This window comes from Notolepis coatsorum (assembly GCF_963971535.1).
Source record: "Notolepis coatsorum genome assembly, chromosome: 3".
Classification (NCBI taxonomy): domain Eukaryota; kingdom Metazoa; phylum Chordata; class Actinopteri; order Aulopiformes; family Paralepididae; genus Notolepis; species Notolepis coatsorum.
In genome coordinates, this window is record NC_140167.1 from 3,838,459 (window position 1) to 3,864,332 (window position 25,874).

Sequence of the window (25,874 nt, forward strand, 5' to 3'; positions counted from 1 at the left end):
CAGATAATAAAGTACTCAACCTCTACTGTCTTTAACTGTGAGTGAACACAACACTCTAACTCACCATCTCTAGATAATAAAGTACTCAACCTCTACTGTCTTTAACTGTGAATAAACACAACACTCTAACTTACCATCTTTAGATAATAAAGTACTCAACCTCTACTGTCTTTAACTATGAATGAACACAACACTAACTTACCATCTTTAGATAATAAAGTACTCAACCTCTACTGTCTTTAACTATGAATAAACACAACATTCTAACTCACCATCTTTAGATAATAAAGTACTCAACATCTACTGTCTTTAACTATGAATGAACACAACATTCTAACTCACCATCTTTAGATAATAAAGTACTCAACCTCTACTGTCTTTAACTGTGAGTGAACACAACACTCTAACTTACCATCTTTAGATAATAAAGTACTCAACCTCTACTGTCTTTAACTGTGAGTGAACACAACACTCTAACTCACCATCTTTAGATAATAAAGTACTCAACATCTACTGTCTTTAACTATGAATGAACACAACATTCTAACTCACCATCTTCAGATAATAAAGTACTCAACCTCTACTGTCTTTAACTATGAATGAACACAACATTCTAACTCACCATCTTCAGATAATAAAGTACTCAACCTCTACTGTCTTTAACTGTGAGTGAACACAACACTCTAACTTACCATCTTTAGATAATAAAGTACTCAACATCTACTGTCTTTAACTATGAATGAACACAACATTCTAACTCACCATCTTCAGATAATAAAGTACTCAACCTCTACTGTCTTTAACTATGAATGAACACAACATTCTAACTCACCATCTTCAGATAATAAAGTACTCAACCTCTACTGTCTTTAACTGTGAGTGAACACAACACTCTAACTCACCATCTCTAGATAATAAAGTACTCAACCTCTACTGTCTTTAACTGTGAATAAACACAACACTCTAACTTACCATCTTTAGATAATAAAGTACTCAACCTCTACTGTCTTTAACTATGAATGAACACAACACTAACTTACCATCTTTAGATAATAAAGTACTCAACCTCTACTGTCTTTAACTATGAATAAACACAACATTCTAACTCACCATCTTTAGATAATAAAGTACTCAACCTCTACTGTCTTTAACTATGAATGAACACAACATTCTAACTCACCATCTTCAGATAATAAAGTACTCAACCTCTACTGTCTTTAACTGTGAGTGAACACAACACTCTAACTTACCATCTTTAGATAATAAAGTACTCAACATCTACTGTCTTTAACTATGAATGAACACAACATTCTAACTCACCATCTTCAGATAATAAAGTACTCAACCTCTACTGTCTTTAACTGTGAGTGAACACAACACTCTAACCTACCATCTTTAGATAATAAAGTACTCAACCTCTACTGTCTTTAACTATGAATGAACACAACACTAACTTACCATCTTTAGATAATAAAGTACTCAACCTCTACTGTCTTTAACTATGAATAAACACAACATTCTAACTCACCATCTTTAGATAATAAAGTACTCAACATCTACTGTCTTTAACTATGAATGAACACAACATTCTAACTCACCATCTTTAGATAATAAAGTACTCAACCTCTACTGTCTTTAACTGTGAGTGAACACAACACTCTAACTTACCATCTTTAGATAATAAAGTACTCAACCTCTACTGTCTTTAACTGTGAGTGAACACAACACTCTAACTCACCATCTTTAGATAATAAAGTACTCAACATCTACTGTCTTTAACTATGAATGAACACAACATTCTAACTCACCATCTTCAGATAATAAAGTACTCAACCTCTACTGTCTTTAACTATGAATGAACACAACATTCTAACTCACCATCTTCAGATAATAAAGTACTCAACCTCTACTGTCTTTAACTGTGAGTGAACACAACACTCTAACTTACCATCTTTAGATAATAAAGTACTCAACATCTACTGTCTTTAACTATGAATGAACACAACATTCTAACTCACCATCTTCAGATAATAAAGTACTCAACCTCTACTGTCTTTAACTGTGAGTGAACACAACACTCTAACCTACCATCTTTAGATAATAACGTTTGAAAAAATATTTCCTCTGAAAACGTCAAACAGACTTATACGGTTCTTCACCTCAGGTACTCAATTAATAATAATAATAATAATAATAATAATAATAATAATAATAATAATAATAATAATAATAATAATAATAATAATAATAATAATAATAATAATAATAATAATAATAATAATAATAATAATAATAATAATAATAATAATAATAATAATAATAATAATAATAATAATAATAATAATAATAATTAATAATAATAATAATAATAATAATAATAATAATAATATATATATTTTTTAATATAAGTGTATATTATAGCTATTATGACATGTACCACGTAGCCACCTGCCAGCCGGCCACTAAAAAGGGTTAAAGGTTATAGGGTTAAAGACAGACGGAAGCTCGTCGCACCTCTAATCAAGAGGCGAAACCCGAGACACCGGTTTAACCATCAGGTGTTAAAAACCTTTGGTTGTTTTCTTCCTGAGTTTGTTCCGTCGAGAGCGAGGACCCTTTCTCTTAAGTCTCACGGGGGATTTCACAGGGTGTTTGTTCCCTCGGGAAACAGAACGGCTCCACCGTTTCTACCAGAACGAGCGACACGTCGTCTCACCGGGATAACGACTCACACCTGTTCTGTTTTGTGTCCACCGCAGCGAATGGCAATTCCAACGCTTTCAATAAAACATCCTGTTTTACAAACAAGGAGACTATAAAAGAAGGAAGGGTCGTCACGTCACCGTGTGTAGCGTGTGCATGCACACACACACAAGTGTTAAAGGAGAACTCCAACATTTTGGGAAATTAGCTTATTTAACATCTTCCCTGGAGTTAGACAAGAAGATGCATACCTTTTTTGTCTCTGTGCGTGCATTTTAGCTTTGGGAATAGATGCTCCGTTAGCATAGCTTAGCTTCATCACTGGAAGTGAGGCAGGACAGTAGCCTTACAGTGCCTTACAGTGTATTGCAAGGTCTGACATTGACCAAACTTGATATGCATGACCTTGGTGGGCTCTAGGTCAACTCCTGAAAAGGGGGTCAATGTCAGACTTTGCAATCAAAAGTTAGGGGGCTAATAACCCTTGCCATAATTTCAGTGCGCCCCCTAACTTTTGATTGCAAGGTCTGACATTGACCCCCTTTTCAGGAGTTGACCTAGAGCCCACCAAGGTCATGCATATCAAGTTTGGTCAATGTCAGACCTTGCAATACACTGTAAGGCACTGTAAGGCTACTGTCCTGCCTCACTTCCAGTGATGAAGCTAAGCTATGCTAACGGAGCATCTATTCCCAAAGCTAAAATGCACGCACAGAGACAAAAAGGGTATGTATCTTCTTGTCTAACTCCAGGGAAGATGTTAAATAAGCTAATTTCCCAAAATGTTGGAGTTCCCCTTTAAGGGGATGCAGACCAGAGAAAGACGTATGTCTTGTTTACATCAGGGTCCCCCATTTTCAATTCATAGTGACATTCATGACATACACAACATACAGATATACAGATATATATCATGACATTTATGACATACAGGTATACAGTACTGTTATATTTGTGACATACAATATATGCAAATATGCAGTACTGTTAAACAGAGATCCTAACAGAAAATAATATACATACGATGGGGATGAAACTGTACATTAGGAGGGGGGGGGGGGGGTTGGACATTTGCGAGACACTTATAAATAATTGTGTTGAACTTTGGTACAAATTGACACGTATCCCAAGCTTGTCTTGGTATCCTATTTAGTCAGTGGCTTGGTCTAGTTCACAGGTTACCTGAGGCCATGACCGCATTCCTCAGCTCACTCAGCGACAAGGCTCCTGTGCGCGACACGTCGGTGCGGAAGAAGATGTCCTGTGAAACAGTAGAAGAAGAAGATGTCCTGTGAAACAGTAGAAGAAGAAGACGCATGTCGTATTTTGTTGTTAAAATAAGTGGTTTAAAATAAGTGTCTACTCTACATGTATCGGTTTTAATTTTTTTTTAACATTTCTATAGAAATGATGTCCGATATTATCGGCCTACCGATATTATCGGCCGATATCGGCATTAAAATGTGATACCGGTTGATATCGGTATCGGAAATTAAGAGTTGGACAATATCGGTATATCGGTATCGGTAAAAAAGCCAATATCGAGCATCCCTAGTCTACATGTTAAAATAAGTGGTCTACATGTTAAAATAAGGTGGTCTACATGTTAAAATAAGTGGTCTACATGTTAAAATAAGGTGGTCTACATGTTAAAATAAGTGGTCTACATGTTAAAATAATGGCTCTACATTCTGACACTCTGACAGCCACCACTGATATACTGTCTGCCTGGTCAGTAACATATGGGTCTCCCAGTCCCTCCATTCTGCATTAAACAGTAGGAGAGAGAATCATATATAATCATACTGTATATATTTTCTTTTTTCTTTTAGATATTTCAATAAATCTTGCTCAAGCCAAATTTTCAAATTATTTTACTTACTTTTATTCTTCGAGTTCTCTCTCCTGATTGGGACTTGGAGACCCATGTTACTGACCAGACACTCTATATCAGTGATGGCTGTTTACTGCAGAGTGGAGGGACTGAGAGACCCATGTTACTGACCAGACACTCTGTATCAGTGATGGCTGTTTACTGCAGAGTGGAGGGACTGAGAGACCCATGTTACTGACCAGACACTCTGTATCAGTGATGACTGTTTACTGCAGAGTGGAGGGACTGGGAGACCCATGTTACTGACCAGACACTCTATATCAGTGATGACTGTTTACTGCAGAGTGGAGGGACTGGGAGACCCATGTTACTGACCAGACACTCTATATCAGTGATGGCTGTTTACTGCAGAGTGGAGGGACTGGGAGACCCATGTTACTGACCAGACACTCTATATCAGTGATGACTGTTTACTGCAGAGTGGAGGGACTGAGAGACCCATGTTACTGACCAGACACTCTATATCAGTGATGACTGTTTACTGCAGAGTGGAGGGACTGGGAGACCCATGTTACTGACCAAACACTCTATATCAGTGATGGCTGTCGGAATGTAGAGCTATTATCTTAATGTGTTCTAGACACTCAAAGCGCTCCCCAAAATGTAGGGTGGAAATGGCCTCCTTCACCACCCCTAGGCGTAATAAGAATGAAGCAGAGCAAAGAACGCTGGAATTCTGACATTATGATGACCCTTCCTTCGTGCATAGTTTGGCTGTTTATCGAATGGAGCCGTAGTCGACTGCCAACCTCTTAGTCGAATGAAAAAAATAAAGAAAGAAAAAGTATAATATATATATTTTTTGGATCATTCTTTCCAAAAGAAAAGAGTCCTAGAAGCGTGGCTAACACTAATGGCGTGCATACCAGCGAGGCTAACTGCCTAAGAAAACGAGCACAGAGGCACTGAAAGAGGATTTCACCCGTCTAATGAACACACTAGACTAGACAAAAATATCAAGATGTATCCATCAGTGGACCAATTGCATGCTTTCGCAGAGGACAAGAAGCCTTCCGTCGACTCCTTCAGACATTAAACACCCCCCACAGCCCAAATGGAATGATAATTCTTTTTTTAAAAAGGATATATATTTTTTCCAGTATGAAACCTGTGTACCTTGTATGATGTCACCTAAACCTGTGTACCTTGTATGGTGTCACCTAAACCTGTGTACCTTGTATGATGTCACCTAAACCTGTGTACCTTGTATGATGTCACCTAAACCTGTGTACCTTGTATGATGTCACATAAACCTGTGTACCTTGTATGATGTCACCTAAACCTGTGTACCTTGTATGATGTCACCTAAACCTGTGTACCTTGTACAGTATGATGTCACCTAAACCTGTGTACCTTGTATGATGTCACCTAAACCTGTGTACCTTGTATGATGTCACCTAAACCTGTGTACCTTGTATGTGATGTCACCTAAACCTGTGTACCTTGTATGTGATGTCACCTAAACCTGTGTACCTTGTATGATGTCACCTAAACCTGTGTACCTTGTATGATGTCACCTAAACCTGTGTACCTTGTATGATGTCACCTAAACCTGTGTACCTTGTATGATGTCACCTAAACCTGTGTACCTGGTATGATGTCACCTAAACCTGTGTACCTTGTATGATGTCACCTAAACCTGTGTACCTTGTATGATGTCACCTAAACCTGTGTACCTTGTATGATGTCACCTAAACCTGTGTACCTTGTATGATGTCACCTTCCTCCACAGACGCAGGATCTCAGAGCCGTTGAGTTTGCCGGTGATCGACGTCTTTAAAACCTCAAGTTAAGGTTTTCATACTGGACTTTTTTTCCCCTACCTGGCTGTTGTACGAATGTTCTCCTTCGAGTCGGTACAAGGGCGTCCCGAGTCGATCGCACGCTTCCTCCGAGACGTGCGCCGACAGCCAGTGACGCTCTTTTCACTTGGCAGCGAGGACTCTCATTGGTGAAGTGTAACGCGTGGGAGGGCACGCTATCTCCACCAAGTCCTGCCCCGCTTAGCATGCAAGCGCCGAGACCTGACCTGTAGGCGTCGCTGTCCACAATGCCAGATTCCCACCCGCCAGCTTGCCACCCGCCAGCTTCCCCACCCCCTAACACTGCCAATTGTATTAGTGTGAACGGCCAGCCAAGCTGGTGGCAACGCCGAGAGCTGGGCTCGAACCCTGCGTCTCCTGCGTTGGTGACGAGCGCAATCTCCGCTACGCCACCTGACCGCCCTTGGACCCTTGTTTTTACATGCTTCCTATACTGAATTTAAAGGAGCACTCCACCAAAAAAATAAAGCTGATTCCTTGTGCCCATAATATTACACACATCGATGGCTGAGACGCAAAACCTCCTGTCGGAAACTCTCACTTTTTTGAGAAAATATGGGTTATATGCGGGTGTATAAGTAGGTATATAGAAGGATTATATGCAGGTATATTCAGACAGATGGATATATATATATATATAAATATATGTGTATATATATGCTGTAAATATAAATATATAAATGTATATATGCGGTATATACAGCATTATTACATGGCATTTTAACATTCGCCAAAATGCTTGATTGTGATTGGTCAACAGCGCTCCGTTGCCCCTGACAGCGGTCAATTATTTCTCGATAATTCACCGCTGTCATGGGCAACGCGCAATAATGACCGCTGTTAGGGGCAACAGAGCGCTGTTGACCAATGATCACAATCAAGCATTTTGATCGCAGTCACGAAAGCTAAGCATTACCATTATGCACAGCTGCACTACATCAGGTGCAATCAGACCACACACCTGCCGGCTGCCGGCGATGACAGAGGAGCCACGGAACATTTGATCTCGTCTTGTCGATGGTGTAAAATGAATTAGGTATATTGTTAGTAAGTTAGCCATGTAATAAGCGAGATAATGTATAGCTATACTCTGTCATTGTCGCAAAATAATTGACCTTCACTGCGCTTAGAACACCTCGGCGCTCAATTATTTTGCGACAATGACCTCGTAGCTATACATTATCCCTTACTTATTATACATGCTATCATACAGAGTTATATGGGTTATATGCGGGTGTATAAGTAGGTATATAGAAGGATTATATGCAGGTATATTCAGATAGATATGGATATATATATATAATATATACGTGTATATATGCTGTAAATATAAATATATACGTGTATATATGCGGTATATACAGCACTATTGTACATGCTACATACATATAGTATGAGCGTACAGTACACTGTAAAAAAGAAAACTGTAAAAAAAAAACTAAAATGTCTGTCATCAACGGTTGCCAAATACTTACTGTCAAATGACAGTAAAATCAAACACATTTACAGATTACAACTTTTATTGAATGGTTAATATTTTGATAAAAGGTAATTTACTGTATTTTTATGGCATTTACACTTAAAGGAGAAAAACAAAAGTAATAATCTGTCAAATAATACAGTGAATTTCCCGTAGTTTTTCCCCCTTTTCTTCAGTGTATGTATGCCCAGTGCCCACCCTGGTATAAATATACAGACTGGTCCACAAAGGATACATCCATCAGGGCCACCATGCTGCGACTGGCGTCCAGACTGAAGCCCCCCGCCTTCAGGTCCCCTGAGACCAGAGACACGTTTACAATGAGTGAGTCGTGAACGCACACACACACACACACACACACACACACACACACACACACACACACACACACACACACACAGACACACAGACAGACAGACAGACAGACAGACAGACAGACAGACAGACAGACAGACAGACAGACAGACAGACAGACAGACAGACAGACAGACACACAGACACACAGACACACAGACAGACAGACAGACAGACAGACAGACAGACAGACAGACAGACAGACAGACAGACAGACAGACAGACAGACAGACAGACAGACAGACAGACAGACAGACAGACAGACACACACAGACACACACAGACACACACACACGCCTGCGAAAATGCCTTTAAAGTTCTTTGACTATCCAGTGATTTTGTAGTTACTGCCATTCTTTATACAACGTTTTCTCCAAAACAGGGCAAGAAACGTTGTCACTATACAAAGCCAGATAACGAACCTTGTTTCTATGGTAACGTCATAATGAGATCTTGCACATCTTTTGTAATGAATGGAGGAAAGCAGGTGTGTGTGAGAGTGTGCCGCGTCAACACACCTTGGAGGATGTTCTCGTTGAGAAGCTTCTGCAGCTGCTCCGCGTCCACCTCCTCGTACTGTTCAACACAAGGAGAACGCTGTGTGACGGACACTTCCTCTACCGACACCCACGTTCAAATATATATATATGTATTTATTCATTATTATTCATGTGTGCAGCCGGGTTCCCACAGACATTGCAACATTTAATTCAAGGACTTTCGAGTGCTTTTCCAAGCACTCTTTTTCATTTTAAAAGGGCATTTAAAAGGATACAATTCACTTTTAAATGCTGTTTTTTTTATAGGGGGAAAAAATCGGATCCAATATTTATGGCTTAAAATCCATTTCCGACAATTAGTTATACTTTAAATAAAAAAAATTGTTAAATTCTTGATTCAGAACAATTTTATCATGGATGAACAAAACTTTCAATGCGAATGGTTGATTTGAATTTCAAGGGATTTTTAAGCACCTTGTTAAAGGAAAACTCCAACATTTTGGGAAATTAGCTTATTTAACATCTTCCCTGGAGTTAGACAAGAAGATACATACCTTTTTTGTCTATCTGCATGCATTAGGCTTAGGGAACGCCCGCACCGTTAGCGTAGCTTAGCTTCATCACTGGAAGTGGGTCAGACTTTTACCCTGAAGTTCCCTACAGTCCCCTACAGTCACGAAATACACTCCAAATACAACTCCAAAACGTTCCTGTAAACATGTTGTGACCTGTGTATTTACCACGTGGAGAAATAAAAAATAATTGAATTCGACATTTACGTTTTCTAAGCATATATACTCGGAACAATTTTTTGCCTAACCACTCCTCTCTGGGCGCAGTGATTTCACGCAACACAGTGAAATCACCCTTCTTGAAGAAGACCGGAAGGGTCGGTCGAAACGTCGCATCTACTGCCTTTTTGTCAATTAAAACACCTTGGTGTGAGTTGCGAGCCCCGCTTTGTCTTATTGTATCTATAGCTATAATATAAAATATAGATTTAGCTCTACAAACAACGTGACGCACAGTGAAACTAATGAAAACCTGGCCGTGCTATAGCTAGATGGGGAAATCGAATGGCCCTGAATGTGTTAAACGGATATTTTTCAAGTTTTAATACTCTTATCAACATGAGAGTCAACAAATGCTGTCTTTATGCAGCCATTTAACACAAAAGGATGACCCTTATGTATTGCAAATTTGCATCAAATTCAAAACAGAGTGATGCACAAAATAACTTAAAAGAAAATAATAATTTAAAACAATGAATAAAGTGTGCATGAAATAATAGGGGAAAGAAAACATTAGGAACTTGTTGCATTCACCCACACAAGGGCTGATGACTCACACCCCCGCCCCCTCTCTCTCTCTCTCTCTCTCTCTCTCTCTCTCTCTCTCTCTCTCTCTCTCTCTCTCTCTCTCTCTCCTCTCTCTCTCTCTCTCTCTCTCTCTCTCTCTCTCACACACACACACACACCCTCAGGGTTTAGAATGACGGTAGGGGGTAGAGTGCGCAACGACCAGGAAGGGGATCGGGAATTGGCATAACGACTAACATTGGGAGGGGAGAAAAACGGAAAAAAGAAGGAGGAAAAAGATAATTAAAAAAAGAAATTAGAATGACAGAACAACAGGAAGTAGCTACCTGGTCAGAATACTGGCGGAACAAGGTTTTCTTCCTGTCGTTCTCACTTCCATCGACCGCGGCTTTGGGCTGGAATTAAAACAGTAGAAGAAGAATTTAAGAAGTTCAGTAGAGTATAGCTTCCAGTCCCACGTCATTTAAATTGAAGCACACGTTTAGTCATTACTCATTGTTCTAGAGACAATAATAATTTCTCATGGATATCGGATGCAATAATGCGCTAACAAAATAGTAGTTGGTTGTTACAAATGTATAAGGTAAAACAGGAGTTAAAACCTCTTATACAGGCGCCTCCAAAATTGGCCATTTTCGTTTTAGTTTTTGAGGACTGCATACTTTTTTTGCAAACCAAAACAACATACTTTATACTTATAGCACATGCATGAGCCTGGTCTCTTTTGAAAGATGACATTCTGAAGTTTCTGATTCCAGAAAAATAATGCACTTTTAGTGCTAACGTAATAGAGTAACATAGGTCTGAACTTGAGTTGTAGAAAAACGTGTTACTCAAGTTTTTCTGTAGTACAAATCCAGACGGAGCCATAGCCATAGTACATATCCAAATTTCATAAAGATCCATTCAGAAATGAGTGATTAGGAGTGATTTTGGTAAACTGTGTACAAAGAAAAACTCTGTTTTCTCATAGACTTCAATTAATTTGGCTTCCTGTTAAAGAATCTAGTTGTTCACCTAGATCCCTGATTCACACATCCCCACATGGGGTATCATTGGAAGCCACACTCATTGGCTACAACGATCCACAATAATTTTCGAGATCGAATCTAGATTGACGGAACTACTGCAGCCTGAGTCGGGAGTGGTATTTTGCGCAATACCGTGTACTTTGCACAAGCCTCAAATACCGGCATGTAACTCGAGAACCGCTGAACGGATTTTGTCGGATTTTGTCGCTATCGACGGGCAACAAGTAAGCCTTCAATTCGATATATATATTGTATTACAAAATATGCACAACCGAGCCACTAGGGGTCGCCAAAGTGCCGGTTGAAAAAAGTCCGAAAAGCCTAAGAGGACCCAACAGAAAACCCTGGGGGGGGGGGTCCCGGGTGAGCTCCCCGAATTCATCATGTGACTAGATTATACCATCTCGGGGGGGGCGGGGGACAGGTGATTCAACGAGAGGGGCCGGGGAAGGGTGACCGGGAGGAGGGAGGAGGGGTGTAGTGGGGTAAATGGGGGATGGGGGAGGGTTGTCAAGGTGGGAGACAAAAGAGATAAAGGAGACAAATGGAGGGTATTGGATTAGGGGGGAGAGGGTAGGGATGGGTACCGAATCCGGTACTTTTAAGAGTATCGACCGAATCACGTTGGTACTACCGAGTACCGATTCACGTGAGATCCACCGGTGCCACATTTCGGTACTGTTAAAAAAAGTTTTTTTAAAGTCCGATGATGTCAACGTTTCGTTTACCGCGAAACGAAACCTATGAAGTGTGCCGCACGTTCACATCAACGTTCACACGCACAATACACGCTTTCCTAGGATTTGACTTGATTCAACAACAACATCAGCATCTGCATGTATATTTATTTAAATATATAGATGTGTACCTTTTAGTTCCGCATAATAGTTCATTGCTGCTAGAGTGGTTTGTTTAATCGTTTTATACTTGTTATTTTGTAAAACATAATTTTTTATTTAAAGATATGTGTGTGTGTAACTGTGTATATATATACACGTATATATTAACAAATTGTTCTAAATAAATAATAATGATAATAAATAATTTGAAGTTTGGAATTTTGTTTTACAACTGAGGTAGGTAGATTACATTTTTAGAGACTAAAGCACAGAAAAAAGGTACCGTTGGGTACCGGTATTGGTTCAAATGTGAATGGTACCCAACCCTAGAAGAGGGAGACAGTTTTTGCCTGCCCTTCTCACTTTATACAAAACCCTGTTTGAACCCCTCATTAATTACTGTAATGTCATATGGTGCAACACATACCCCAGCCATCTCAAGAAACTAGAAAGCTTACAAAAGAGGGTACTACGAGTGCTGTCATGGTCCGGGTATAGAGCGCCCTCAAAGCCTCTGTTCCATCGCTTTGGTCTCCTGAGGCTCGCTGAGTTTAACATTCATCAAAACGCATCAATTATGTATCAAGTTGTCAACAACATGAATCACAGACTGTCTGAGCTTGTCCCAGTCTGCCAACCACTGCACATCCACAACACAAGAAATAAGCATCTTATATCTGGCAAGAGGAGAAGGCTCAATTGTGCTAGCCTAAGCATAGCATGCAGGGGTCCACAGATCTGGAACAAGCTTGACGAAAATCTAAAAAATGACTAATACCTTTAAAACCTTTAAAAAATCACTGAAAGAGGAACTGCTAAAATCATATCTCTAATTAAAATTATAACTTAGGAATAAAATTGTCTGTATTATGCATCTCTGTTATATGTCAGTTAGTAGGTAGGTGTGTAAACCTACCCACGTTGTATTGTTTTGTTTTAGTTTTTTTGTTATTGTTTTGTTGTTTATATTCTGTTTGTATCTGTGTTCAGACTCCTCCTCCAAAAGCTTTAAATAGCTTCTTGGGAGACCTGGCACATGCACACAATTTGCGTCATTGTTATCACATGAGGATACTCACATGTAAATGTATCGTGTGTGTGTGTGTGAATAAATTCATTCATTCATTCATTCATCCTCACGTACCTTTTCCACTTCGTCATGTCCGTGTTCGTCTTGGTCGCCAGAGTTCTCACTGAGGAGAAGAACACAAGAAGAGACTTCACTCTCTAGGCTTTCGTGGGAACATCTTCTGAACAGGTCAGTATAAGGTACAGTAGTAGTAGCGCAAATTAATGGAAGTGGATCTATCTATCTATCTATCTATCTATCTATCTATCTATCTATCTATCTATCTATCTATCTATCTATCTATCTATCTATCTATCTATCTATCTATCTATCTATCTATCTATCTATCTATCTATCTATCTATCTATCTATCTATCTATCTATCTATCTATCTATCTATCTATCTATCTATCTATCTATCTATCTATCTATCTGTCTGTCTGTCTGTCTGTCTGTCTGTCTGTCTGTCTGTCTGTCTGTCTGTCTGTCTGTCTGTCTGTCTGTCTGTCTGTCTGTCTGTCTGTCTGTCTGTCTGTCTGTCTGTCTGTCTGTCTGTCTCTCTGTCTGTCTGTCTGTCTGTCTCTTCTCTTCCCTCTCTCTCTCTCTCTCTCTCTCTCCTCTCTCTCTCTCTCTCTCTCTCTCTCTCTCTCTCTCTCCCCCCTCTCTCTCTCTCCCCCCCCCCCATCTCTCTCTCTCTCTCTCTCTCTCTCTCTCTCTCCCCCCCCCCCCTCTCTCTCAGACAGGTTTGCTGGACGTACTGGACGTGTGTCTCTGACTTGGAGAGGATGGACAGGATGAAGGAGGCGGTCTCGTTGGGCTTGAAGGTGGACGGCACGATGAGATACTCCCCCGGTGGCAGCATGAAGAACTCCATCACCTCCCGGGCGTTCAGGTAGTTCTTGCTCTGGGCCACGGGCACCTGGCTGGTGAAGAAGGAGGGGGGGAACTTCCCCCGGGTCTTCCTGTACTGGAGGGACAGGCGGACATTTGAAAGAAAAATCCAGATCGATTGATCGCATGCTATACTCGAGTGATCGTGTATTACTCGTGGAGGGGAAAAAAATAATAATAATAATGTAAAGAATTTATATTTTTTAATATTTATATATTTTTTATTAAAACTTATTTTTGTTCATTCATATGTTTAATGAAACCAACAAACAGTTATAATCTTACACATACATGTGAAACAAATATATATTAAAAAATATATATACCTAATAATAATAATAATAATACATCTTTATTTATTTTTTTCATAAAGATTATTAATAATTTAAGATCATGTTTACTCATAGACGCGAGTAATTGATTAGGCATTGAAGGCTGAGATCCTTCAATGTCTGTACAAGGATGTTGAGGATGTTCTATGAGTCGGTGGTGGCGGGCGCCTTCTTGTACGCTGTGACCTGCTGGGGCAGCGGACTGAGAGCAGGGGACACAAACAGGCTGGATAAGCTGGTCAGGAAGGCCAGCAGCGTGGTTGGGGTGGAGCTGGACTCCCTAGCGAGGGTGGCGGAGAGGAGGAGCCTTGCTAAGCTCCAGGCCATCAGGGAAAACCCCTCCCACCCACTACACACAGACCCCTCCCACCCACTATACACAGACTTGGCTGACAGGAGGAGCATGTTCAGTGCCAGGCTCACACTACCTAAATGCAGCACTGAACGGCACAGGAAGTCCTTCATTCCAACAGCCATCAGACTATACATCACTGAGCCTCACTGCATCACTGAGCACAGAGTGACAGTTACCATCTTCCTGGACTCTTAGTTTTGAAACAGCACTGTGCAATATTACACCTACTGTAGACCTATTTTTACTGTATTTATTTACTGTATATTTTTATTCCATTTTTATTCTATTTTATTCTACTCTTATCTTAGGCAATTTGATTTGATTTGTTTTGTTATTCTTATTCGTGACCTGTTCTGTCTAAATGTTTAAATGTTGAGCGATTTGCAGTGTCAAATTTCCCTCTGGATAATAAAAGTATTTCTATTCTATTCTATTCTACTCACGCTCATCCCTACTGGAGGGACAGGCGGACATTTCCGTAGATGTATTTTATGCTCATATGTAAATTGTAGTGTGAAACAATTTGGGCCGCAATTCTTGTATGAAAGGTGCAAATAAAGTGTATTAATATTATTATTATTATTATTATTATTATTATTATTATTATTATTATTATGCTAGGACTGACTACAGTCGATTGGTCAGCTATTACTACAGGTGAGGAATGAGTGACATCTTGCCTGACCATTCTTGATGGAGAGAGATGTTGAATCCTGGACATCCAGATGTAGAAAGTATATTATTTAGCTAACCTGTTCCTCTTGACCCTGATTCAATATTAACTCAATGACTGCCACGCCGGGAACGGGATATGACTATGTGCTGCCAACGCATTAAACCTACGCAGTCGCTCACCTTGTTTGCAGGGCTATAACTATATTAGGGCTGTCCCCGACTAAGGATTTGGATAGTCGACTATGATTGGCCAAAATGTGCCGTTAGTCAACGATTAGTCGACAAAAAATAAAAAATAAAGTATAATATATATATATATATATATGAATGCAGCTGTGACTGCGTCCCCGACCGCCAAGAACCTTGGTGTTGTCCTCGACGACCAGTTGAACTTCTCTGCTCACAGCGACGACCAGAACCTGCCGATTCCTCCTGAGCAACGTCAGAAGGATACGCCCCTTCCTGACAAAAGAAGCCACCCAACTCCTCGTCCAATCAACAGTCATCTCCCGCCTCGACTACTGCAATGCACTGCTCGCTGGCCTCCCGGCCACTGCCACTAAGCCTCTTCAACTCATTCAGAACGCAGCGGCCCGCCTGATCTCAAACCTACCGAAGTCGGCCCATGTCACCCCACTTCTTAGGGACCTGCACTGGCTCCCCATTGCTGCACGAATCCGCTTCAAGGCCCTCGACCTAGCATACCGTGCGGCAAAGGGAACCGCTCCCGCCTACCTCCGGTCAATGGTCTCTAACTACACACCCTCAAGACCCCTACGCTCTGCATCTTCTGGCCGCCTCAGACCTACTCCTATCCAAGCTCCGGGAGGGTCATCAAAGAGAAGTCGCCTATTCTCAGTCCTTGCCCCACAATGGTGGAATGAACTACCCACCCCAGTTAGGACAGCCGAATCACGTCCAATCTTTCGCCGTCGACTAAAGACGCACTTCTTCAACCATTATCTGAATTAAAAAAAAAAAAAAAAAAAAAAAAAAAAAAAAAAATCTAACCCTAACTAACCGTACTGTCATGCACTTGTCCTAATAAACTAACCTACACTGTAGCACTCAACACTTTGATGAACATTGTTGCTCAGCTGATAGAGTTGTGCCCTTCCTGATGGCTTGTCGTACAGAACTTGTAAGTCGCTTTGGATAAAAGCGTCAGCTAAATGACTAAATGTAAATGTAAATGTAAAATGTATATATATTTTTTTTTTTTTTTATCATTCCATTTGGGCTGTGGGGGGTGCTTAATGTCTGAAGGAGTCGACTGAAGGCTTCTTGTCCTCTGCAAAAGCATGCAATTGGTCCACTGATGGATACATCTTGATATTTGTCTAGTCTAGTGTGTTCATTAGACGGGTGAAATCCTCTTTCAGTGCCTCTGTGCCTGTTTTCTTAGGCAGTTAGCCTCTGGCATGTGTGCCATTAGCGTTAGCCACGCTTCTAGGCCTCTTTTCTTTTGGAAAGAATGATAAAAAAAAAATATATATATATATTTTCTTTTATAAATATATTTTTTTCTTTTTTTTTGTATTCGACTAAGAGGTTGGCAGTCGACTACGGCTCCTTTCGACCAATTACTAAGTCGACTAATCGACTAATAGTAATAAATAATAATATATATATTAGGGATGTCCGATATTATCGGCCGACCGATATTATCGGCCGATATCGGCAGTAAAATGTGATATCGGAAAATATCGGTATCGGTAAAGATTTTTATTTATTTTTTTATTTTTTTTAACCTTTATTTACCCAGGCAAGCAAGTAAGAACCAATTCTTATTTTATTTATTGTCAAAAGTATGCATGTTGGTTTAATTCAACAACTTGTATGTTAATTTTAACTTTTTTAATGATCATATTTTGCACAGATAATGCTTACATTTAGAAAGCCTTTTGAATGCATCCAGTGAAATTATTAGTTACCTGAAATTATTCCGTTTTTTTTGGGGGGAAACCCTGCATATATCGGTATCGGTTGATATCGGTATCGTATCGGTATCGGAAATTAAGAGTTGGACAATATCGGAATATCGGTATCGGTAAAAAAGCCAATATCGAGCATCCCTAATATATATTATAGCTATGGATGCAATAATATGGCCCATTTGACATCGAGTATCTATCGTTCAAGATGTGAAAAAGAAATTATTTTTCCATCCATACATTCCCGTTTTATACCGTGGTGAATATAAGTATGGTTTTAGAGCGGTCTATGGTCATTCCTGGGAGGCTAGTAATAGGCTGCGACGCATATTATACTTAATCCATTGGCATTTCATCCCTATACACGCTACAATAAAAAACTCAAATGCATATGATCTGTATTATGTTCCATCATGAATGCATGAAAGGGAGGGGGGGGGGGTCATTTCTGATTAATTGATTGTCAATAACGGCATTCGTTAGTACAACAGCATACGCTGATCAGGGCGATCAATGTCTATGAAAACAAGGCACGATCAAGCTGAAGTTGACGTTAAATTGCTCTTACCTGTGGCCGGTGAAATTCCAAAAAGAATATTCCAATTATTTGATTGCCATCCGGTAGATCGTATGTCCATTTGGGTCACGACCCCCCACAGCATAATGAATCGGGGGTCCCGAAAACTATTCAATGCGATCGAGGTAGAGCCCTCGATCCAGGCAACTAGAAAACTCCGCCTGGATGAATTTCAATGACGCACAGCCACATACACAGAGTCTCAAATGGAGTGCAACATCGGCCGCATACCACCAGGCGGCGGTATTGGGCTTTTGCGATCTCAGACTCATTCCATATGGTTACACAGGCTCCCTGGATGGATAACGATTGGAAATAGCGAATAAAAGAAATAACGATCAAATAACGTATACGTGGTTGGTGTTATTCGATTGGCGGACAAACACGTATTAAATCGTTGTTGGCGGCCATTGAGTTAACAGAAACAGCAACAAACCCAACAGGAAGTCAACTTCAGTTATAGATGTTTCCTCACAACACAGCCATTCCACTGAAAAGCTCTGTACAGTGCAGACTGTCTACATTACAGTCGCACCATAATGTAGATGAGAAATAATTATTGATGAGAATTAGAAGATTTTGATTTACTTGATATAAAAAAATTTACTTACTTGCTCTGTGACCTAGGAACACAGGGAAAGAAGGGACAAATATTAGTTCAAATGCAGAATTATCAAAAATAAATATTATAAAGGAGTGTTTTATATCGTAATCTTTACTCATTTCCATGGTAACTACTACAATACCCATAAGCCTTGCCAATCTTCAACCAAACACAACTTGTACACTTCTACACTGTCGATATTTTACCTCAATCTACACTATCGATCTCTTAGCTCAATCTACACTATCGATCTCTTAGCTCAATCTACACTATCGATCTCTTAGCTCAATCTACACTATCAATCTCTTAGCTCAATCTACACTGTTGATGTTTTACCTCAATCTACACTATCGATCTCTTAGCTCAATCTACACTGTTGATGTTTTACCTCAATCTACACTGTCAATATTTTAGCTCAATCTACACTGTGGATCTCTTACCTCAATCTACACTGTGGATCTCTTAGCTCAATCTACACTATCGATCTCTTAGCTCAATCTACACTATCGATCTCTTAGCTCAATCTACACTATCGATCTCTTAGCTCAATCTACACAATCGATCTCTTAGCTCAATCTACACAATCGATCTCTTAGCTCAATCTACACTGTCGATCTTTGACTGAAAAACATTCACTATACTACAGGACCTTGGCTGACTACTGTATCCACCAGGTTTTGCGTGAAATATGAAATATGATGAGAGATGTGTGGGTTATGGCATCGTATGGACAGATCTTATCTTATCTTATCTTATCTTATCTTATCTTATCACATCTCTTGGTAAACACAGTTCCTCCTCGTACCCAGCCGTTACTGGATCCCTGTCAACTTCTATTTATATCACTTCGTAGTTTCCTGTCTAGCAGCCGTCTGGTCCCTCATAAACTCCTTCTGGTAATGCACACCCTGTCAACCTGTCCCGCACGTCTTACCTTCCCCCCCCCCCCCCCCCCCCCCCACCCCCCCTCCCCTCCGGCTGGTCCCTCATAAACTCCTACTGGTCCAGTATGTCTCACCCCCCCCTCCCCCAGACGCCAATAAATAAAGAGGACTAAAAACATACCTCTTCAAAAATGCCTTCTCTTAGTTTTAACCTTTTTATACATGCCTTGTGTGTTTTATCCCTTTTTTCTATGTTTTTATGCCTTTTTTTTTTAATTGCCTATGTTTTTAAAGTCTATGTGTTTACCCTGTAAGCACGCTGAGATTTGAGTGCACTATAAATTTAACGTATTATATTATTATTATTATTATTAATAAAGTGTCCCGCTCACCTCGAATATAGAGAAGCCGATGTGGAGACTCTTGACGAGGCGTCTGTTTCTCTTGTCGGGCTTCTGCATGAGAGACACCAGCATGTTGTTGTCGCCCGCCTGCTGCTCACAGCCGCCCTCCAGGCCGTCGATCTTCACCCGGTACTGAGGGTTGGTCCAGAAACTGTCTGAGAGAAACAACAGAACATTTTGCTATACATTTACATTTAGTCATTTAGCTGCTGACGCTTTTATCCAAAGCGACTTACAAGTTCTGTACGACAAGTCATCAGGAAGGGCACAACTCTATCAGCTGAGTAACAATGTTCATCAAAGTGTTGAGTGCTACAGTGTAGGTTAGTTTATTAGGACAAGTGCATGACAGTAAGGTTAGTTAGGGTTAAAAAAAATAAAAATAAATTATTTATTTTTTATTCTATTTTTATTTGTACTTCTCCACTGTACTATAATTCTGTGACCTGTATCACGTCATCTACTACCTGTACCTCCCCTCCCCCCTCCCCCATGCTGCTATGATGCCTGCATTTCCCCAAGAGGGGATCAATAAAGGAATATCTCATCTTATCTCATCGTATCTACCTCGATAGTTCATGCAGCCTCCAGCGGTGGTCCCTGCCACCCATCGGCCGTCGTAGAAGGAGGACTTCCAGTGGCAGGAGGAGTTGCCATCGAGGAAGTCGGGACACAAGCAGCAGATGTCAAGGTCGGAGAAGAAGGCACAGAAGTCCTCCGTGGGCATCCTGTAGTGTAGAGGGCACAGGAGGAGCGGTTAGCTTCATTCACCGCTAGTTACCGTCTTTAGTCAAGAACAAAGATGAGCACAGTTAGCTTCATTCACCTCTAGTTACCGTCTTTAATCAAGAACAAGGATGAGCACAGTTAGCTTCATTCACCTCTAGTTATCATCTTTAATCAAGAACAAAGATGAGCACAGTTAGCTTCATTCACCTCTAGTTACCGTCTTTAATCAAGAACAAATATGAGCACAGTTAGCTTCATTCACCTCTAGTTACCATCTTTAATCAAGAACAAAGATGAGCACAGTTAGCTTCATTCACCTCTAGTTACCGTCTTTAATCAAGAACAAAGATGAGCACAGTTAGCTTCATTCACCGCTAGTTACCATCTTTAATCAAGAACAAAGATGAGCACAGTTAGCTTCATTCACCTCTAGTTACCGTCTTTAATCAAGAACAAAGATGAGCACAGTTAGCTTCATTCACCTCTAGTTGCCGTCTTTAATCAAGAACAAGGATGAGCACAGTTAGCTTCATTCACCGCTAGTTACCGTCTTTAATCAAGAACAAAGATGAGCACAGTTAGCTTCATTCACCTCTAGTTACCGTCTTTAATCAAGAACAAAGATGAGCACTGTTAGCTTCATTCACCTCTAGTTACCGTCTTTAATCAAGAACAAAGGTGAGCACAGTTAGCTTCATTCACCTCTAGTTACCATCTTTAATCAAGAACAAAGATGAGCACAGTTAGCTTCATTCACCTCTGGTTACCATCTTTAATCAAGAACAAAGATGAGCACCGTTAGCTTCATTCACCTCTAGTTACCATCTTTAATCAAGAACAAAGATGAGCACAGTTAGCTTCATTCACCTCTAGTTACCGTCTTTAATCAAGAACAAAGATGAGCACAGTTAGCTTCATTCACCTCTAGTTACCGACTTTAATCAAGAACAAAGATGAGCACAGTTAGCTTCATTCACCTCTAGTTACCGTCTTTAATCAAGAACAAAGATGAGCACAGTTAGCTTCATTCACCTCTAGTTACCATCTTTTTCTTTTATCTTTTTTTTTTCTCTCCTATTTTTCTGTATTTTTCTCCCATCCCAATTTAGTCGTTATGCCAATTCCCCCCTGCCCTTCCTGGTCGTTGAGCGCATTTGCCCCCCACTTGACGGTCACTGGGGAAGTGTAACGCGTGGGAGGATCACACTACCTCCCCCAGTTCCCTCCCTCGCTGAGCAGGCGCCCCGACCGAACTGTAGGAGTCGCTGTTTACAACGACCAGGACCCACCCCACCGGCTTTCCACCCGCTGACACCGTCAATTGTGTCAGTATGGACGACCGACCAAGCCGGAGGCACCGCTGACAGCCGGATTAGATCTCACTGTCTCTGCGGTGGTAGACAGACGCTTAGTCCGCTGCGCTACACGGCCGCCCTCTAGTTACCATCTTTAATCAAGAACAAGGATGAGCACAGGATGAACACAGTTAGCTGTAAAATAAGTGGTTAACGTAATGTTAATAAGATAATACAATTAAAAAAAGAAAGAAAGAAAAACAGTTAAGAAACAATACAACCCGACTGTGACCTTAAAGGAACACACCAACATTATGAGGAATGTGCTTACCATCTTCAAGAAGATAGATACTAATTTCCTCTCATTTAGGCCCTGTTTAGACGGAAACGCTAGCAGGTGAATCCGCAAAAAAAAGTGAGACCACCTTCCTGGGTGGAATTCCTAGAAACGATAAACCTTTGCGCTATCATCTAAACTGTCAAACCGCATAAAACTATGACGAAAGGGTTGTCAAGGCTCTCGTTGCGTACTGCTTACATCACAGGCATGCGCCAGACGCCAGTAGCCTAGAAACAAAGCGTGTCTGATTCTATCCATGGAGATCACCTGAAGGCTACATTGGCAGTACTTTTAAATACACAAGAATCAGTCCCGCGGCTATCGCAACTATTAGTGACTGGAGCCACTGTCTGTGAGTGACTCTGCTTTGGTCCAATCACATTCCCCCACCCACAGTCTGCGAATCAGAGGCAGAGTAGGGCGGGTCTTCACGATAGCTTTTTACTGAACGCACAGAGAGGGGAGATTGGCATCTATCTTGTTGTCTGACTCGGGGGGGAGACGGTGATGGTATATCCCATAATGTTGTTCCTTTAAGCGCTCGGCGGTCAACGTGTTTATTAGTGTGCATATCTTTCCAGCTGGTGCCAGAGTGTCTGTGTCTTACATTCCTAATAAAAAGTCAAAGGGCAGCACTTACACTCACAAAACTCACCAAACTGCCCTGGTTCCTGGGTCTGTCCACACATCATTATGTGCAACGTGTGTAGAACACATTGGGAACGTATTGCCTTTTGAGTCTGCTAATGATGTAACACCATCAACCCATCCATCTACACTCATTGCACACACATCCACATGCACACACTCACTTTAAACAAACACTCACCTTGAAACTCACTTTAGACACTTTAACACTACGTTATATTTATCTATTTATTAAAGAGATTTGCACCTCATTTGCATTTGCACCTTGCTCAAAAAAGTTTTTGTACCTCATTGTCTGCATTTGTACCTCATTGTCTGCCTTTTTCACTGCATTGTACTTAGATTGTACTTAGGTTGTACTTTAGTTTGTATGTTGTATTGTATATTCAAGAATCAAGAATCAAGAGGTTTATTGGTCACATACATACCAGGACATACAGTGAAATGCGGGTGGTCATGCCCGCATCGATTGTGCAATAATACAATAATAAGGTAAGGTAAACAGGTAAGACATAAGATGTGCAGCATGATAAAAATAGACATGCTAAATTCCTGAGAAGGCACTGGTTCCTATGTACACTACTATACAATATACAATTTTACCTCCGTCATTATGTTATACTTACTATATCTAAACTATACTACTGCAAGAACCACATCTGTTCTTTCCTTAAAGCGGCTTTAATATTGGCTGTATATTGTATAGCGTTATTCCTCTTTTACTTACTTTTTTACTGTATGAAGCACATTCTCAGGGGCTCATACAGAACCAAGCATTTCACTGTAATATACATGATGTACCTTATACGTGACAAACTTGAACCTTGAAACTTAATGATTACATGGAAGCCGGCGCTGCTCACCAGAACTCCCCGTCCTCCCCCACGGTGAGGCACGCGTCCCGCTCCTCAGCGCTCACCATCTGCCACAGAGGGGACCTGGAAACACAGCATGAATCAAGGCAATGACAAAGTACACTCAAGGCACGTCATTCTACACAATTATGTGTTGTTCTGAGAGGGAAAACAAAACCCTAAAACAGAATGTACATTGTGCTATTCGAATGATCTCTGTACACCTATCTAATCCTCTTAAATTTGTATACTGTAATTTTATATAGCAGTTGATTTTAATAATTTTTTTTACTTAACACTGTGCAATAGTGCTCACCATTTATTTATTTATTTATTCATTGGAATTTTTTTTAAACGTCAGCGCTGACCTTCATTGTTTGTTTGTTGTATTGGTTGTCCTTTTTATCGCTTTTTATTGTCAACTGACTGAGCTACTGGATACCTGAATTTCCCCAAGGGGATTAATAAAGTATCTATCTATCTATCTATCTATCTATCTATCTATCTATCTATCTGTCTATCTATCTATCTATCTATCTATCTATCTGTCTGTCTGTCTGTCTGTCTGTCTGTCTGTCTGTCTGTCTGTCTGTCTGTCTGTCTGTCTGTCTGTCTGTCTGTCTGTCTGTCTGTCTGTCTGTCTGTCTGTCTGTCTGTCTGTCTGTCTGTCTGTCTGTCTGTCTGTCTGTCTGTCTGTCTGTCTGTCTGTCTGTCTGTCTGTCTGTCTGTCTGTCTGTCTATCTATCTATTTATCTATCTAGGCTGGAAATCAGAACTTTGGTTTTATGATGTTATAGTGACACTTTTTGGCGTTGGTCCACTGCAAGGGTTCACTTCAGGGACACAACAATTGATTAAAAACCTTAACACAAAGGTCTCGTGCCATTCAACCAGCAGCCTATCAAGCTTTCAACAATGTGTCATTACTAACTTTTAGCAGTTTTGCCTCCTTAAAAGCAAACTACTGTGTGATGTTGTAGGTTGGTTTAAAACTGTATTGGAACCAGATCAAATTTAACACATGTATTCAAGCCAGATGCATGGAGGATCGGGATGACTGGAAGCACCGATGGAGGGCCCGTCCGAGGACAACCTATAGGATGTTGTGGGCATTTCTGAGGGCCGCCAATAGCCCGCGGGCGACACTCTGAGAATGCCTGCTTCACTGACAATGAATTAGTGACAGACTTTGTAAACTCATATAATTTTTTGTTTGAGCTATTACATCCAAATCAATTTAATTTAAATGTAGGGCTTACAGCTCTGAATCAGAAACTGGCAAGCTTTTGCTGTCGCAGCCCCTGGCCTCTGGAACAGCATCCCCACGTCCATCAAATCTGCCGCAGCCATCGAGTCTTTTAAATCTAAACTCAAAACCCATCTACACCGCCTGGCCTTCCCTGACTCACTCTGACTCTTGCCTTGCTTGTTTTTTACGTGTTGTTCCGTTTCTGTCCATTGGTTGTTTATATTTTCTGTTTATTTTATACTTTAGGAGCACTTTCCTTTGCCCAGCTTAATGAGAGACTTGTTAATATGCATACATTAAAACTGTACACAACATACTTCTCTTGTATTTGCATACCAGGGTGTACTGTGGTTCCCTGCAGGCATGGGGCCATGGTCTTACTGTCGGACCAGAACCGTCTATCTCCAACATGGCGCCTGTATTTGTATACTCTGAATGAACGTTTCTCTAGTCCCCCGTGTGGTCAGCAACCCTCGGGACCACCAATCCCTTTTAACCCTCTCACTACCACACTACAGAAGGTTAACCCCTTCACTACCACACTACAGAAGGTTAACCCCTTCACTACCACACTATACAGACGGTTAACCCTCTTGTCGTGTGGCAGTGAAATGGTTAACCTTCTGTATTGTCGCAGTGGAATGGTTAACCATTTTTGGTAGTCTGGCAGTGAAAGGGCTACTTAAAAAACACAATGGAGACACTTCCAAAAGGAACGTGGGGCGTTGTTTTCAAAAAAGGAAGTCCTTTATATGAATCCCTGCAAAAGGTGACCCGTTTGGAGATACGAGTTGTCTGCGTGACAGCGGCCTGGTGAGCCACAGCGAGGCTTTTGTTCAGGCTGAGACAAGACGACGACGACGACAGAACCGGTTTCAATAGGAAGGCATCATCACCACTATTAACCCTTTCCTGCTTGAATTGACGCAAATGCATTCGCTATGATGAATGGAGACGACACACGGAGATTGAAAAGACAACACCATGGAAAAAACATCAATGTGTTGATTGGCTGTCTGCGACCTAGTGTGACCTTTGAGGAAGCTGCATAGCCACAGCTGAATGCCTCTTGAAGGCGTGTCCATGTGTGT

General features: G+C 40.7%; 1 protein-coding gene across 1 annotated transcript in view; it reads right to left on the minus strand.

The window, feature by feature from the left end:
- LOC311225517 (calpain-1 catalytic subunit-like) overlaps nt 1–25,874 on the minus strand; it is a 64,768-nt gene that overhangs the window by 22,186 nt on the left and 16,708 nt on the right. The window contains exons 8-18 of the mRNA XM_084310833.1: nt 23,544–23,618; nt 20,236–20,396; nt 19,657–19,823; nt 18,388–18,399; nt 13,771–13,979; nt 13,088–13,136; nt 10,400–10,468; nt 8,773–8,830; nt 8,136–8,197; nt 6,303–6,371; nt 3,886–3,964 (exon numbers count right to left, since the gene is read on the minus strand). Of these exons, the coding sequence (XP_084166959.1) occupies nt 3,886–3,964; nt 6,303–6,371; nt 8,136–8,197; nt 8,773–8,830; nt 10,400–10,468; nt 13,088–13,136; nt 13,771–13,979; nt 18,388–18,399; nt 19,657–19,823; nt 20,236–20,396; nt 23,544–23,618 (1,010 nt within the window). The remainder of the gene's footprint in view (nt 1–3,885; nt 3,965–6,302; nt 6,372–8,135; nt 8,198–8,772; nt 8,831–10,399; nt 10,469–13,087; nt 13,137–13,770; nt 13,980–18,387; nt 18,400–19,656; nt 19,824–20,235; nt 20,397–23,543; nt 23,619–25,874) is intronic.